This window comes from Sceloporus occidentalis, unplaced genomic scaffold (genome assembly GCF_023333645.1).
Source record: "Sceloporus occidentalis isolate IW3139 unplaced genomic scaffold, rSceOcc1.0.p SCAF_4, whole genome shotgun sequence".
In the NCBI taxonomy this organism is placed as follows: domain Eukaryota; kingdom Metazoa; phylum Chordata; class Lepidosauria; order Squamata; family Phrynosomatidae; genus Sceloporus; species Sceloporus occidentalis.
The window spans coordinates 40,840,181-40,854,359 of record NW_028316984.1 but is presented as its reverse complement, the minus strand read 5'-3'; the positions used below and the strand labels follow the sequence as shown (position 1 = coordinate 40,854,359).

The 14,179-nt window shown below is 39.0% G+C and overlaps 1 protein-coding gene across 1 annotated transcript in view; it reads left to right on the top strand.

The window, feature by feature from the left end:
- XIRP2 (xin actin binding repeat containing 2) overlaps positions 1–14,179 on the top strand; it is a 59,041-nt gene that overhangs the window by 27,121 nt on the left and 17,741 nt on the right. Inside the window, exon 3 of the mRNA XM_089519817.1 lies at positions 12,269–12,379. Coding sequence (XP_089375943.1) covers positions 12,269–12,379 — 111 coding nt within the window. The remainder of the gene's footprint in view (positions 1–12,268; positions 12,380–14,179) is intronic.

Genomic DNA, 14,179 nt, shown 5'->3' with positions numbered 1-14,179 from the left:
GTTGGACTGTATCTATTTCCCTCCCCAATGGCTAGGGATGCTGGGAGTTGCAGTCCTGTATCACCTATGTTGTTGCCTTCAAGTTGATCCCAACTCATGGCAACCCTGTGGATGAGACATCTTCAAGATTCCCTGTCCTCCACAGCTCTGCTTAGGTCCTGTAAATTCATACCCATGACCACCTGAATAGAGTCCATTTATCTAACATGCAGTCTTCCTCTCTTTCTACGTCCTCCACCTTTCCTAGCATTATTGAATTTTCCAGTGAGTCATGCCTTCTTGTGATTTGGCCAAATTATAACACCCTCAACTTAATCACCTTGGCTTCTATGGAGATTTCCAGCTTGATCTGTTCTGGGATCCATTTGTTTGTCTTTTGGGCTGTCCACAGTATCCTCAGCACTCTTCACCAGTATCATTTCTCAAACAAATTGATTTTCTTCTTATTTGCTTTCTTAACTGTCCAGTTCTCATATCCATACATGGTGATAAGGAGTACAGTGGCTTGTATGATAGGAGAAGACAATAATTCCAAGAAATTAATCAAAGAATATGGATAGGGCTACAAAGGTGAGAGGGCACTCTTCAGCAACTGCTCCTTTACACCATCAAAATGCATATTTTATCGAGGGCTGATAACTCTTGTAGATGTCATTTCTTCTTTTCCATTTTTACCGGTGCTCTTTTTATATATCTGAAGGAGCTTTCTCTGTGGTTTGGTACAAAATCATAAATAATACACACTCATCGTGAAAAATAAGTGCCCACTGTGTGATTTAACATTATTTAGCAGTAATGTCCCACACTTTTCCTAGGTGCAGTCTCAACGGGTACTTATCCCTTGTGCATTTGATTCATTTGGAATAGACCCAAGGCTAAAAATAAGTGTAGATTTGAAATACATGTGCTGGCCATATCCCTTGAGGTACCTATGACACATGCAAAGAAATTAGCCTCCAGCAAAGTCTCACTGAATCGTGTGATGCTATTTCCCTTTCTGAAAATGCATGAGTTAAGGATTTGTGTCCACAGGGTTCTAACAGCTTTTACGGGAATCTGTATCCTGCCATGCTGCCACAAGAAATAATTCAGTTTCTTTTAATCAATGTGATGCTTCCCCCTCCCCTCTCAGCTGTTTAAGCCACTCAAGAAAATTTAAACATAAGGTCTATCACTTGCCCAATCTCAAACTAGACTTGGAGATTTAATAGTAATAAGGATGCTCATCCATAATTTGACTGTGGAAACTTAGTTTGGCCTTCAAATCTAGAGTCAATATTCAATACAGTATGCATAGGTTTTTTTAAATAGACACTTGAGCTAGATGCCTTTTAAACATTGAACTTGTAGAAGGCACCACCTGTGTTGAAATTTGTTTATTTATTCATTTGTTCATTTATTTCATTACAGTGCCACCTTTCTCCCAAAAGGAGCCCAAAGCAATCTCACAGACAAAATCATTTTTGAAAAAAATTACAATTTTTTTACAAACAATTAAAATCATTTAGCTAAAAACAGTATACAATTACATAAAACATACAAAAGTTTAAAAAACATAACTAGAACACACACTCTGTATATAAGCCACTCTGACTTGATAATATATAAAAAGCCAGCTTAGATAAAAACACCTTTGCCTGCTGGCAGGGTGAGGTCCAGCCTGGCATCGCTCTATGACTCTCTCTCATGTCCTCACCAGTGAGTCTGTGATGCTGACTCTTGTCATTGCATTCCCCTTTATATCCTAGGACCCTTGCAGTCCTTGTGTTGGGAGATACATTCTTTGAGATAGTCTGTACATGCAGCAGAGTATTCTGCTGTTTCAAGTTCGTGCTGAACTAGAATTGCAAGTATGAGTGTCAACAGGCATTAAACCAAATGGACACCAAATATATAGGGCAAGTTTGCTTTATATGGCCAGTTAAAATGAAATCTTCATGGATCAAGTAAGGGTGGAAAGAATATTAAAAAATATTCATAAATTAATTGAAAAATATGCTTCTCAGTTGTCAAGAAACCCTGTTGAGAAGAAACCTGGCCTGATGAGAATCATCACAGTTTGGGAGCTTTGCACATGGCTATTCTGTGCAGAAAACAGCATCTTCTGCAGTAGAAACAGCATCTTCTCTGCAGAAAATAATATTTCAAACAGAAATATTATTTTCTGCAGAGAAAATACTGTAGTTGGGAACATATTCTATACAAAGTTTGCCTGTAGTTGTTTTACACAGAAAAAAATTATCTGCAGAAGAAAAAGTGTTTTCTATAAATAAACATTATCTTCTGTGCAAAAGATGCTGTTTCCTTTGATAAACATTATTTCTGAACAAGACAAATGTGAATTCTGTGCACAATGAGTCCAAATTGTGAATAGTTCTCAAAAAATATTCAGCAGGAAGAAAATTTAGCAGATTATTCATTGCTCTATTCTAGACGAAAATTAGCAAAGAATTGCATCCTTAGTAGCAAGTAGACAATTTACTTGGTTTGAGCAAGTCAGCATCTGTCAGTTTAAACCATAGTGTGATGATGTTGACATGACAGTAAAAATCAGATATTCACACAAAAGTCATCCCTTTGTATTATGTGTTTGGCTATGCAAACTAAAATAATTACTGACATGTTAGCCTACATTTATTGTTTGTAAAGCAGTATATTTTACAGTTAGCTAGTACAGTGAGCCCTTGATAGCCGCTGGAGTTTGCCAAAATCCATGGATGCTCAAGTCCATTAAATACAATGGCATAGTAAAATGGTGTCCCTTATATAAAATGGCAAAGTCAAGGCTTGCTTGGTGGAATTATATTTTTTGAAATATTTTCAGTCCATGGATGATTGAATCTGTGGATAAAAAATCTGTGTATATGGGGGGCCTACTGTATGTGAAATTTGAGCTTCATATTAGAATCTCATACTATACCTCAAAGAAATGTATATGAAAGTAATGTTACTTTTTGGAGTTCAACTCTCAAACACATACCCTAGATAGCATAGCCAGTGGCCATGTTGCCTGTGACATTCTGGGAGCTGTTAGTTCAGAAGAGCAGTTTTTCTACAAATTCTCTATAAAAATGATAAAAAATATAAGTCTTGCCCAGTGGTCTCACTCTCCATAAAAAGTCATATCCAGGCTATATAGAAAAATCGTTAAAAGCAGTTACTAAAAAGATAATCTAGCTGAAATAAACAAGAATTGCAGTGCAATCCTATATATGTCTTCACAAAACTAAGACCTACTAGGTTCACTGTACTCCTAGGTAAAGAGAGTACAGAATTGCAGCATTTTAAAAATAAAGAAGTGAGAAGCAATTAAATAGCATTTAATAAACAGTTCCCTAGTTAAGAAGTGGAAAAGAAAAGGGAATAGAGGTGTGGAGAAAAAGGAGGAAACACAGTAATGAAACTGAGACTGTAGAAAAATCAGAGATGGATATACGCTGGGAATGAATACATTTGATGGTTAGAAACAGAATCTTGAATTGAATGTGAAAGAGAAAAGGTAAGCATTAAAGAGAAATCAAAGACAGAGAATTATCATATTTCTATAGGGAAAATAAAGCAGGTGATGGAATGCAATAGAGAAACAAAGGCTTTATGGAAAAACCAGCTAGGAGTGCATTGGAGTCAACTAACTGGCCACTGAAAATGACAAGAGCTAGCTGATGGTGAAATCTGTGAAGAAAAGAGAGAACAAAAATGTAGCCCCGAGATCCCTAATTTGAAGAGGAGAAAAAATAATCAAAGAAACAGGGAAAAAACAGAAAGAGAAGACACAGCAGACAAATAAGATACTGTTTTCTATTTGAAGATTTAAATTCAAAGGGTGAGTATACAGCCATGAGGAAGTGGCAAAAAGGAAAAAAGGACAGAGCAACAAAAGAAGGCTAGATCAGCTATAGTAAAGGAAAAGAGTATCATCATCAGAAATTATTGTTAACAGAAGAAGTCTGAATGAGAGGACCTAAAGCACGAAGATTAAAAAAGAAAAGAAAAGAAGCCACGAATTTGAAAGAGAATCTTTAGAAATCCTGATTTACAGAAACACAATTTGCAGTTACAAAGATCCAAGGAAAACCAGATGCAAAAGGAACCATCACCACCGTGGCAAAAACAACTAGGGAACATCCAAAGAAAACAGAAAAAGAGAATGATTAACAAGCTAGGACAGTTCAAAAAGAGATTAAGAGAACACTGATGCTCAGATAAATTAGTCAAGGAAGAAAAGTTCATTGGTTTGGTGGTAAGCATGGAAATCAAAAAGAGCATTACATTAAAGAACATCCAAATGCTGTGAGAAAACAAATTGTTCAAGTAATTAAGAACCAAAAAAACAATGAAGAGGAATCAAGTATAGTTCAGTTTGCTTTTGCTTTTCAAATGAGAAATTAGATTTGAAGTTGAGACGAAAAGCCATTAGAAACCAATGAGAGATTAAAAAAAAATTGAAGAAGCAAAGTTAAGTGAGCTGGGACAAGCTATTTAAAAAAAGAGGAGCAATAGCAGTAATAGTACTTTTTGCTGAGGACAAAAGATCAGAACAGTCCTCTAAAGCAGAAATCAGCAAATCGCTTCCTATGGGTGTTATGCAGCTCCTGGGAACCCTAAGAACAATCTCTGATGCCTCCTCAAAACCCGCCATATTTTAGGTAGATTTAAGGGTGGTTTTGCCCCAAACTGGCTGATAGTTCTGAAAACAAATGCAACCTCAATCAATCAATAAAAGCCCAAATGTTGTTTTTATTGTTGTATACTGTATTAACGCTGCTGTTACCCGCCTCGATCCTCAAAGCGGAAGAGGCGGGATATAAATAAGTATTTATTATTATTATTATTATTATTATTATTATTATTATTATTATTCAGCCAGAATGGAAAATGAAATATTACATTATTTAGGGACATCAAAACATGTGGATGCAGCCTCTTCCGTCTTCCCCTTCTGCAGGTGTCCATCTCTAAAGAATGAAAACAGGAAGACAAAAACAGGGAAGAATACCACTAAAATGTTGCACTTGTTTTAATTCTGCTACTTTGAGGGGGGTTGATCTTTGGTCCATCTGGCTTAGCACTGTCAAAGGTAACTGGCTGTTGTTCCCTAGGATTTCAGGCTGGGGTCTTTCCTACCTGTGGTAGTAAAAGTGTAGTAAAATGGTGTCTCTTATATACAATGGCAAAATCCAGGTTTTCTTTCTGGATTTTTTTTTAAAAAAATATTTTCAAGCTGTAGATTATTGAAACCTTTGATGCAGAATTGGTGGATATGAAGGGCTGACTAGTTGTAATCTGTAGCTTTGTTTCAGATTTGCCTCATAAATAAAAAAAAACAAGTCATGGCTTAAATCACTATGGAGAAAAATTAAAACAGGAATGGGAAAAGTGAAGCCTTCCAGATTTTCTGGGAAGGCCTCCAAGCAGCCCTGGGCAACAGAGGCATTGGTGAAGAATGCTAGGAGTTACAGTCCAACAAAATTCAGAGAGCTGCATCATTACCACCACAAATTAAAAACTGAAAAGGGTAACGATGGCGGGGGACAATCAGCAGCCTTCCCTGTCTCGTGCATTTCATTTCTACAATTCCCACCATACCCAGCTGGGTGGACCTGTGGTGATGATGGGACTTGTAATCCAACACATCTGCAAGCAGCTATTTGGAGGGATGCTAAGACAGCGCAATAACTGTAGTAGAAAGAGCAGGTTTTGTATTGAAATATTCCCTCGAAGAAGATGCAGAAAACTAGAGGCAAACAAAGGACCTGAGAAAACCAGAAACGAATCAAAAGGTGTGTGAGAGAGAAACTGAGTCATCAGATATATCAATGAGGATACTACAGTGTTTCCAGTGGATGTTTTATTTATTTCATTTCATGGGTCCTGTCTTGGGAGTGGGACCCAAGACGGCTCACAAAACGAATCAGCCAAAACCAGAACAACAAAATTTTAAATGCAATTAAAATCACATTGAAATGATGCATTATGTATAAGGTAAAAGCATTAAAAAGAACAAAAAGTTAAAAGAAAGCACACACCACTGATGCTTTGTTGCACATGGGTCCCCCTTGCACTTAGTCTATGAACCACCAATTATCTTCTATTTAGAATGCTCCCAAGTTTTCCCACAAGTTTTATGTCTTTTTCTTAGCTCAACCCCCGCCCCCCCCCAAAAAAATCTGCTGAGGTGGGAAAGGCAGCATAGCTGACTAGCACTTGAATATGAGCAGAAGTAAATTGCAACAAGAAAGAAATCTAAAGTTCGGATTAGGGTAAAGAAGCAAATTATAGTGAGGGATGCATTAGAAAGATAGAACAAAATGTAGAGAACAACACAGTATCGGAAGGTAGCAAAGGGAAGATCAGTCAGAAAAACCTATATTCCCAGATGGATCCAAGAAACAAGGTGAATGAGGAAAAGATAGACAGTAGTCAAGAAGTGCTCACACAACTGAATTAGATTGTAAGGTCCAGACCTCAACCAAAACAAAGAGGATACAAGAAAGCAGCTCAATCCTGCTCATGTGTGTGCAGAAGTAAACATCACCCAGTAGCTGATCCTGAAGTGAAAGGTATAATAGCCACTGGGGAAGGAAGAACACAGAACTATATTGTGCATATCCTCCAGCATTTCAGAGATGAAAACCAGGACACGTGTGATCAGCCAAAATCAGAATGTGGTCAAGATGACAAAAAGTATTAAATACACAATCTAGGATAGGCTGCAAAAGTTTGCTTTGAGCCTACTAACTGGGACAAGATCCTGCTCTACCTTTGGACATTGAACTCAGTTTGCAGCAACTAAAATCAACTAAGGGGAAAGGTGGGAGTAGGAGATAGAAACTAGGACATTTTAAAAGCAGCTCAAAATGTGGGATGGCAGAGGATTAACTGGGACTGTCCCTTCCAAATTGGGACACTTGGAGGATGTGGATGTGCCCAGGTGTGTGATGCATTGCCAGAGCCTTTCAGTGCCACATATTGATACAAGACTTCTCTTGCAAGATTAGATCCATCTTTACAAATTGAGACACATAGCAGTTGTGGCTGTCTATGTGGACAGAACTGTGGATCATATACTCAAAGAAGATTGGGGACTGAATCCAGGGGAGCGCACAAGAGGAGACAGTGTGCTTGTCTAGGAGTACAAGACATTACTCACAAGGATCCTGATTTTCTTTTTACATATACCCCCAAAGAATGCACTGTAGCTATTGGATTATGCTGTTGCCTTGTTTGAAATGGGAAAGAACCTCTTCTAATTGTGGGTTGGCTGGGAAATCATCTTGGGTGCAAGCATTACATTAATTTAGAAGGACAAGGAAGCCAATCAGCCAATACTGTAAAAACCTGCCACTTATACAAATGCTCTCAAAGAGCACCCAGACATCTTCATGGAAGGGGATAAAGTAGAATTCTTATGGACTGGAGGACACCAAACCATAATAAAAAGCATCAACTGATATGACATTTGCCTCATCATAAAAAGCACAGAATGCTCAGGAAAATGGATTACTGCTACTAAAAGCAGGGAAGTACACCTGGGTCACTGCTGAGAAATATGATCATTATTCTCTTCAAAGATCTCTAGCTGCACATCTCTTTGAGGGATGTGATTACAACATTGGCCACTAATGTAGGGCTCATCCATTCTGCTTGGGGGCTTGCTTCAGAGAACTGACAGCTTGTTGTTACCAGGGGTGTATAAAGGAAAATAAGATGGATGGAGTGATGGATACTATGAGCAAACGAAACAACACTCTTGGTTAATATGGCTCATGAATGAGTGAGTGAAAATCTCCACTTGCTAATCTGCTAAAAACTTCCCTTGCTATGTTATTTGGTTCAATATCTCCTCATTCTTGCTATTCTAAACAAATTTCATATCATTAAGGCAATGTTTACTTGTCCACTGCTTCTTCATGAGAAATACCTAGGCATCACATTGCTCCGCAATGTGGTGCCTTCTAATGTGGTGGATCATAAAGTCCATCATCCCAAGCAAGCATAGCCAATAGGTGGGGAAGATTGTGTTGAGCTGTAGCACATTTGGAGGATGCAAAATTGTGGAAGACTGGGGTAGCATATCAAGTGACAGAAATGGTTCCTTTAAGCCTGAAGCCTGTGAATCTAATATCTTTTACATAGAATTAGTTTGTGTAATAGCTAAAGCTACAATTCAGCACCTGCTTACTGGGGAGTAAGATCCACTGTTGTATGTATGACTAAGTATAGGAGTGGGGTATTGGCCTAAATCAGGGTGGGCAACAGCTCATGGTCAGGAGAAACATAAGCTTGATGGGATATACTACATTTTTATCCCCTGCAACCCCGTAATCCCCCTCCCCAAAAAAACACCTTAGGGTCCATTTTTAGCTCCAAAATGGTCAATAGCACCCATAGCTTCTGAAGGGATGCTGTCAGCTATTACACAGAATTGGGGGTGTCTTAACAGTGTGGACTCGCCCTTTTCAGGTCTCCACGAGCCTAACAAAAATCCCACAAATAATCCAAAATGCAGTGAAATGGTAACACCTCCCATACACTGAGGGGTTTATTGGCAATTTTTGTTCAAAAAGAAATGTGACACCAATATTTGGGAGGATTATTGCTTCTTTCCTTATTGCATGCCAGAATGAGTAATTTCAGATCTTTCTTCCCTTTGGGACAAGAATACAAGGGCTTCTGCACATTTTTGACCACTAGTCACATTTTCTACACAAAAATCACAGCTGGCATACCATTAGTGAATTACAATAGTGTACGTCAGACCACTTTGCAAGTCACTTTTACGGTTGTTGTTTGGGTCAGAATTTGTTCTAACCATTCAGTGACCAAAACACCACCCCAAACTCACCACGTGAGCCAGACAGTACTGCCTCAACACGACCACTTCCATATAGCAGGGGTGTATGTGGCCATGGATGCATCCAGCAATTTTCTTGCAGCTGGAGGAGCAGCAAGGACATCATCTGCTGAGACCTCACAGGAGTTTCTTCCCAGAGATATACTCTTTTTCTGCTGTATGGATTTAAGTTTACAATAATTCGCCACCATTTAAAAAAAATATTTTGTTTTTCCTTAGGTTGTTTTGTGGAGCAAAGGTCAAGGAGCAGGGAATATATTTTTTCTAAATTATCCCAAATTGGCAGGTCTCACCCAATAAAGCACATAGCCTATACTAACAACAACTGTAGGTGAAACGTATGGAAGCAGTACCTGTTGCAAGTTCCACAGTTTGTATGTTGGGGCCTTAAGGTGCCCTGGTGGCACAGTAGTTAAATGCAAGTACTTCAGTCACAGGGTTGTGAGTTCAATCCCAGGCAGGGCTCCAAAGTCCACTCAGTCTTCCATCCTTTCGTAGGTCGGTAAAATGAGTACCCAGCTTGTTGGGGGCAATTGGCTTACATATTGCAAACCACTTAGGGAGTACTAGTTCACTGATAAGTGGTATAGAAATTTACTTGCTATTGCTATTGCTATCATTGAGAAAGAAGCATATTTCAAAAAGGAATGTTTCTCACCACTCAAATCATTTACAGCACAACAGTCCCATGTATCCCACAGTGAAGATTCCAGTATGTTTACTAAACATTGTTAGTGGTCATTTTACAGTAACTTGCATACATAATGGAGCCATAATAAGAAAAGTACATAGTTTGATGCAATTTAAGGCTTCTCTCATAACATACAAGGGATGACAATTGGAAGCACTGTCTCAGGCTCCTCAACTTCCATTTCTTTTCAACTTAGATCTGCTCCAGAGAATCCTGAATGTTTTAAAAAAAAAATTGATCTTGAACACTTCTTAACATCCATTCCTACCTGTGGGACATGCATTGATTTTTCTGCATTTGCTTTCTGCCGCACACTATTTTTATGTGAAAATCACTTTACAACAGCATTTGCACAATTACCTTTATGAAAAAAGGCCTGTCTAAGTCATTTTTCCTATTCTTCGTCCTGCTGCTACCCAGCTAGTTTGAACTGGATACTTTCTGTCTGCCTCAACTTATATTATTACCAATGCAAGCCATAATGGCAGAATTAGAATCCTTACTTTTTACTATTTACACTTGCTCTTTTGTTATGAAAATATTTGTAAACGTGTGGGATACTGAACCAAGGAATCTATTCTTTCTCAAAATTTGCACCTTGTTGTCTCTACTCAGAGTTTTCAGAATATGAGTTGCACAATCCACATCTCTGAATGTTTCTATGTGCACCCAAGGTTGCCCAGTGAGTTTCCATAGCTGTGCAGGAAACTGAACCCCAGTCTCCAGGTTCTTAGTTCTATACCCAGGGATAAAAAATTTATCTACATTCTACACTATACCATTATAGCATTTCAATGTCATTTTAACTGCCTTGGGTTTATCCTACAGAATTATGGAATTTGTAGTTTGCTGAGATACTTGGATTTCTCTACCATAAAGCTCCAGTGTAATTCAAGAGGAGTGCAGTAGAGTGCTCCAGCAAAGAATTCTGCTATTCAACTATACTATAAATCCCAGGATTGCATAGCATGGAACCATGGCAATTTAAGTAATTTAAACTGCTACACCCAATGTGGTACAGTGGTTTGGATGATGGACTGGAACACCAGGGATCAGTTCTCTGCTTGGCCACAGAAACCCACTGGGTGACCATGAGGAAGTCACATTCTCAGCTTCAGAGGAAGATAATAGCAAACCTCCTCTCAATAGACACGTAACAAGAAATCAAACTGCTATATTTGTACATAGATTATAAAGTTTTCACAACATTATATATCATATTTTGGGTTTTATAAAAAAAGTTTGGTTTGCATAAAAATATCAGCTGCAACCATATTTTCTAATCTCAAGTAGAGCAGATCCACCTAACACTTTAGTGAACCCCATTGGTTCAATGGGCCTACTCTAGAAGGGCCTATGGTAGGATTTAGGTTGTTATTTTTGCATAGGAAATATTTGTAGAAACCAGTGTTTTCTGCAAAAAAGCTTGGTTCTGATGGGAAACATAAAATCTCAAGCAACACTTGACATTGTTTTTGAAAAGTGCTTCATGGATTAGGCAGCTCCCAGAGAGTCTTCTTATGTGGGACTTGCTGCTTAAGTACTAACTGCTAATTCTCCAGTAGTAGAACTACTACTCCTTTCTCCTTCCTCTCCTACTTCTTTTCAGTGGTCATAGCAAGGATGGAAATTTCTCTCTCCCTACTCTTCATCCTCAGTATCTTGGGCTGCATCTACACTGTGGAATTAATGCATTTGACACCGTTTTAACTACATGGCTCGGTGCTATGGAATTTTGAGATCTGTAGTTTAGGGAGGTATTTAGCTTTCTCTCTTAGAATGCTCTGGTGCCACAACAAATTACAATCCCCAGGACTCCACGGGATGGAGCCATAACAGTTAAAGCAGTGTCAAAATGCATTAATTATGCAGTATGACAGCAGCCTAGAATGCTACTGTGAACATGCTGCAAAAGGGGAAAGAAGAAAAGGAGATGGTTCTCTCCCTCCTTGCCTCTTGCTGCTGATAAGAAGAAAGAGCAGGAGAGAAGTGTGTGTGTGTGTGTGTGAGAGAGAGAGAGAGAGAGAGAGAGAGAGAGCGCTTCTTGTCACAGCCACCTAAACACAGCAGCCAAGTAGACACCAGATGGGAGGGAGGAGTTCTTGCCCAGCTTGGTTTCAGAAGAACTCAACTACTTGCTCTATGCAGAAGTCAGTTTGTGAGTTGCTTTGGTTTGCATCCTTGAATAAATTAATCACATATTTCAGTGACATCCCTAGAAAAGGGTCTTAAAGTAACCCTTCCAGAAGTCCAGCTGCTAGGATGTCTAAGCTACAGGTCCACACATTAAAGATGTGAGCAGCATGTGTATGAGAGGCCTCTTCATCATCCCAAAGTTTAGGAAGTTTCTCTTAAAAATTCTGGTCACACAGTTAGCAACAGATAGGGGTTTGGTGATTAAATCAATAAAGCTTGTATTAAAACCCAGGTCACTGTGTGCAGCCTCTTTTGATATGTATCTTACACTACAGAGACTACCAAAGGAAATCTTCTGCAGACACATAGTAATGAAACTACAACAGTACAGCAAAGCCTCCCTCAGGTTTTATTGCCTCCTTGCCAATTAGGTTATTACATATAATCTTCTCGTACATACCAGTCAGTTTGATTGTGCATTCTGAAAAATCATTTACAAGAAAAATGCAATATAATTGTGCTTTTGTCTCTTTGTTTTTACATTTACCACCACGGTACACATGTGCATTATTTTTATTCCTTCTTAGAAGGTGACGAGCCGAAGTCAAGCCAAGATGTCAAGCAGCAGCAGCACAGAAACCCAAGTAAATGAGTTGACCTCAGGAGCAACACAGCTGGAGGCCTTTCAATCGGAAACGGTACTAGTATTATTTAATAATTATTGTGTCACCAAGCAACAGCCCAACAATGCAGATTTTGCAAGCTCCCTTTTTGTTGTGTTCTTACCTTGTGGTGCATATGGGAGCCAATCTGGCTCAGAAGCTAACAGGGATGGAAAGAATATTCATTTTGATTTGCTTCTTGGAAGAATAATGGGTTCCCCAGTGCTCAGAGTGGCAGCAACATTCTATGTACTTTGCAAAGTCATCTAGGGAATTATATATGTGGGATTTTTTCCTATGAAGAAAAGAATGGATTTTTTACACAAGGTATTCTTTTCCTTGGGCAGGAAACCGTGTGTTTTGTCTAGAAAATTCCTGCACAGGGAACATGTCTTCTGTGCAAATAAATAAATAAATAAATAATAAAATAAAGTGTATTTCTCTGTTAAAAACAAAACAAAAAGAACCATGTTTCTATGCAGGATAATTCCCATAAGAGATTAAAACACCTCTTGAGATATCACTTTAACTGCCATGGCTCAATGGTTTGGAATCCTGGGATTTGCAGTTTGTTGTGGCACCAGAGCTCTTTGACAGAGGAGGCTAAACATATTACAAAACTTCGAATCCCAGAATTCCATAGCATTGAAGTCATGACAATTAAAGCGGTGTCAAACTGCATTAATTCTGAATTGTACATCCAGCCTCAGACAGCACTGAACTGCAACTGATTGTGTATCTCAGACTCTACATATATATATATACACACACACACACACACACACACACACACATCACTTCACAGCACTTCAGGATTTAGTGGGCTCTTGGGCAACAGACTATCAGTGAGCCCCATTCAGCTCTGCCATCCGCTTTGTCATTGCTTCTTTGGCACTGTCCTTGACTCCCACTAACCAAGTCCTTCCTTTTTTATTCCTTTCTATTAGAACCATCTTTTCCTCTTCTAACTCTATTGTTCCACCTTTGGTTCAGCCTAGGTATATCAGTGGGTAGTGGGAATTGTAGTACTACTGCTATCTCAAAGTGGGACATTGCACCAGGCCTGGGGGCCAATTTTCTGCCTGGGATGCTCTAAGGGCTATACAGACAGTCAAAACACCCCAAAAATGAAGGCCAGGAGTGATCAGAAGTTTCTTGTTTTGAAAAACTGGCATTTTTCAAATAACTTATTTAAAATCTGAACTACCGCTCTAGGTAAGGTTGCCATGTTGAAAACTGAGACCAGTGGGAGACTGAAATTCCCTTTTAGGCACATCCATTAAAGGTACAAGAGCCCTCTCTTGAACCTTTAATGGATGTGCATAAATGGGAATTTTAGCAGGTTTTGTTTGTTTCCAGGTTGCATGACAAGCAACACCTGCTGAAATGCTCTCTTCTGCACAAGCATTAAAAGTAGAGTAACTGTCCCCAGTTGGGTAACTCCAACTCCGGGGGCCCATTCACAGTACACAATTTTAGCACTATGATTCCATTTTAGTTGCCATGGCTGCATCTCATGGAAGGAACCCTGTAGTTTGTAGTTTGGTCAGAGGCAATAGAGGAGGTCTCTGGCTATGAATTTTAAATGCCCCTCTCTAAGCTGCAGACCCCATGATTTCACAGGATGCAACCATGGTAGTTAAAGGGAAATCACTGTCATTGTGTAGTATGAAAGGGCACCTGGAAAGTTTCAGGAGTTCATCCTCTTTATTTGGTGGGAGAGAAGGTCATCTAGGGGGGGTCTGGAGGACCTGCCAGATGGCAAAAAACAAAACAAAAACAAAAACAAAAACAAACATATGGGGGCATACACATGTGGCCCTAGAGTTACACTTT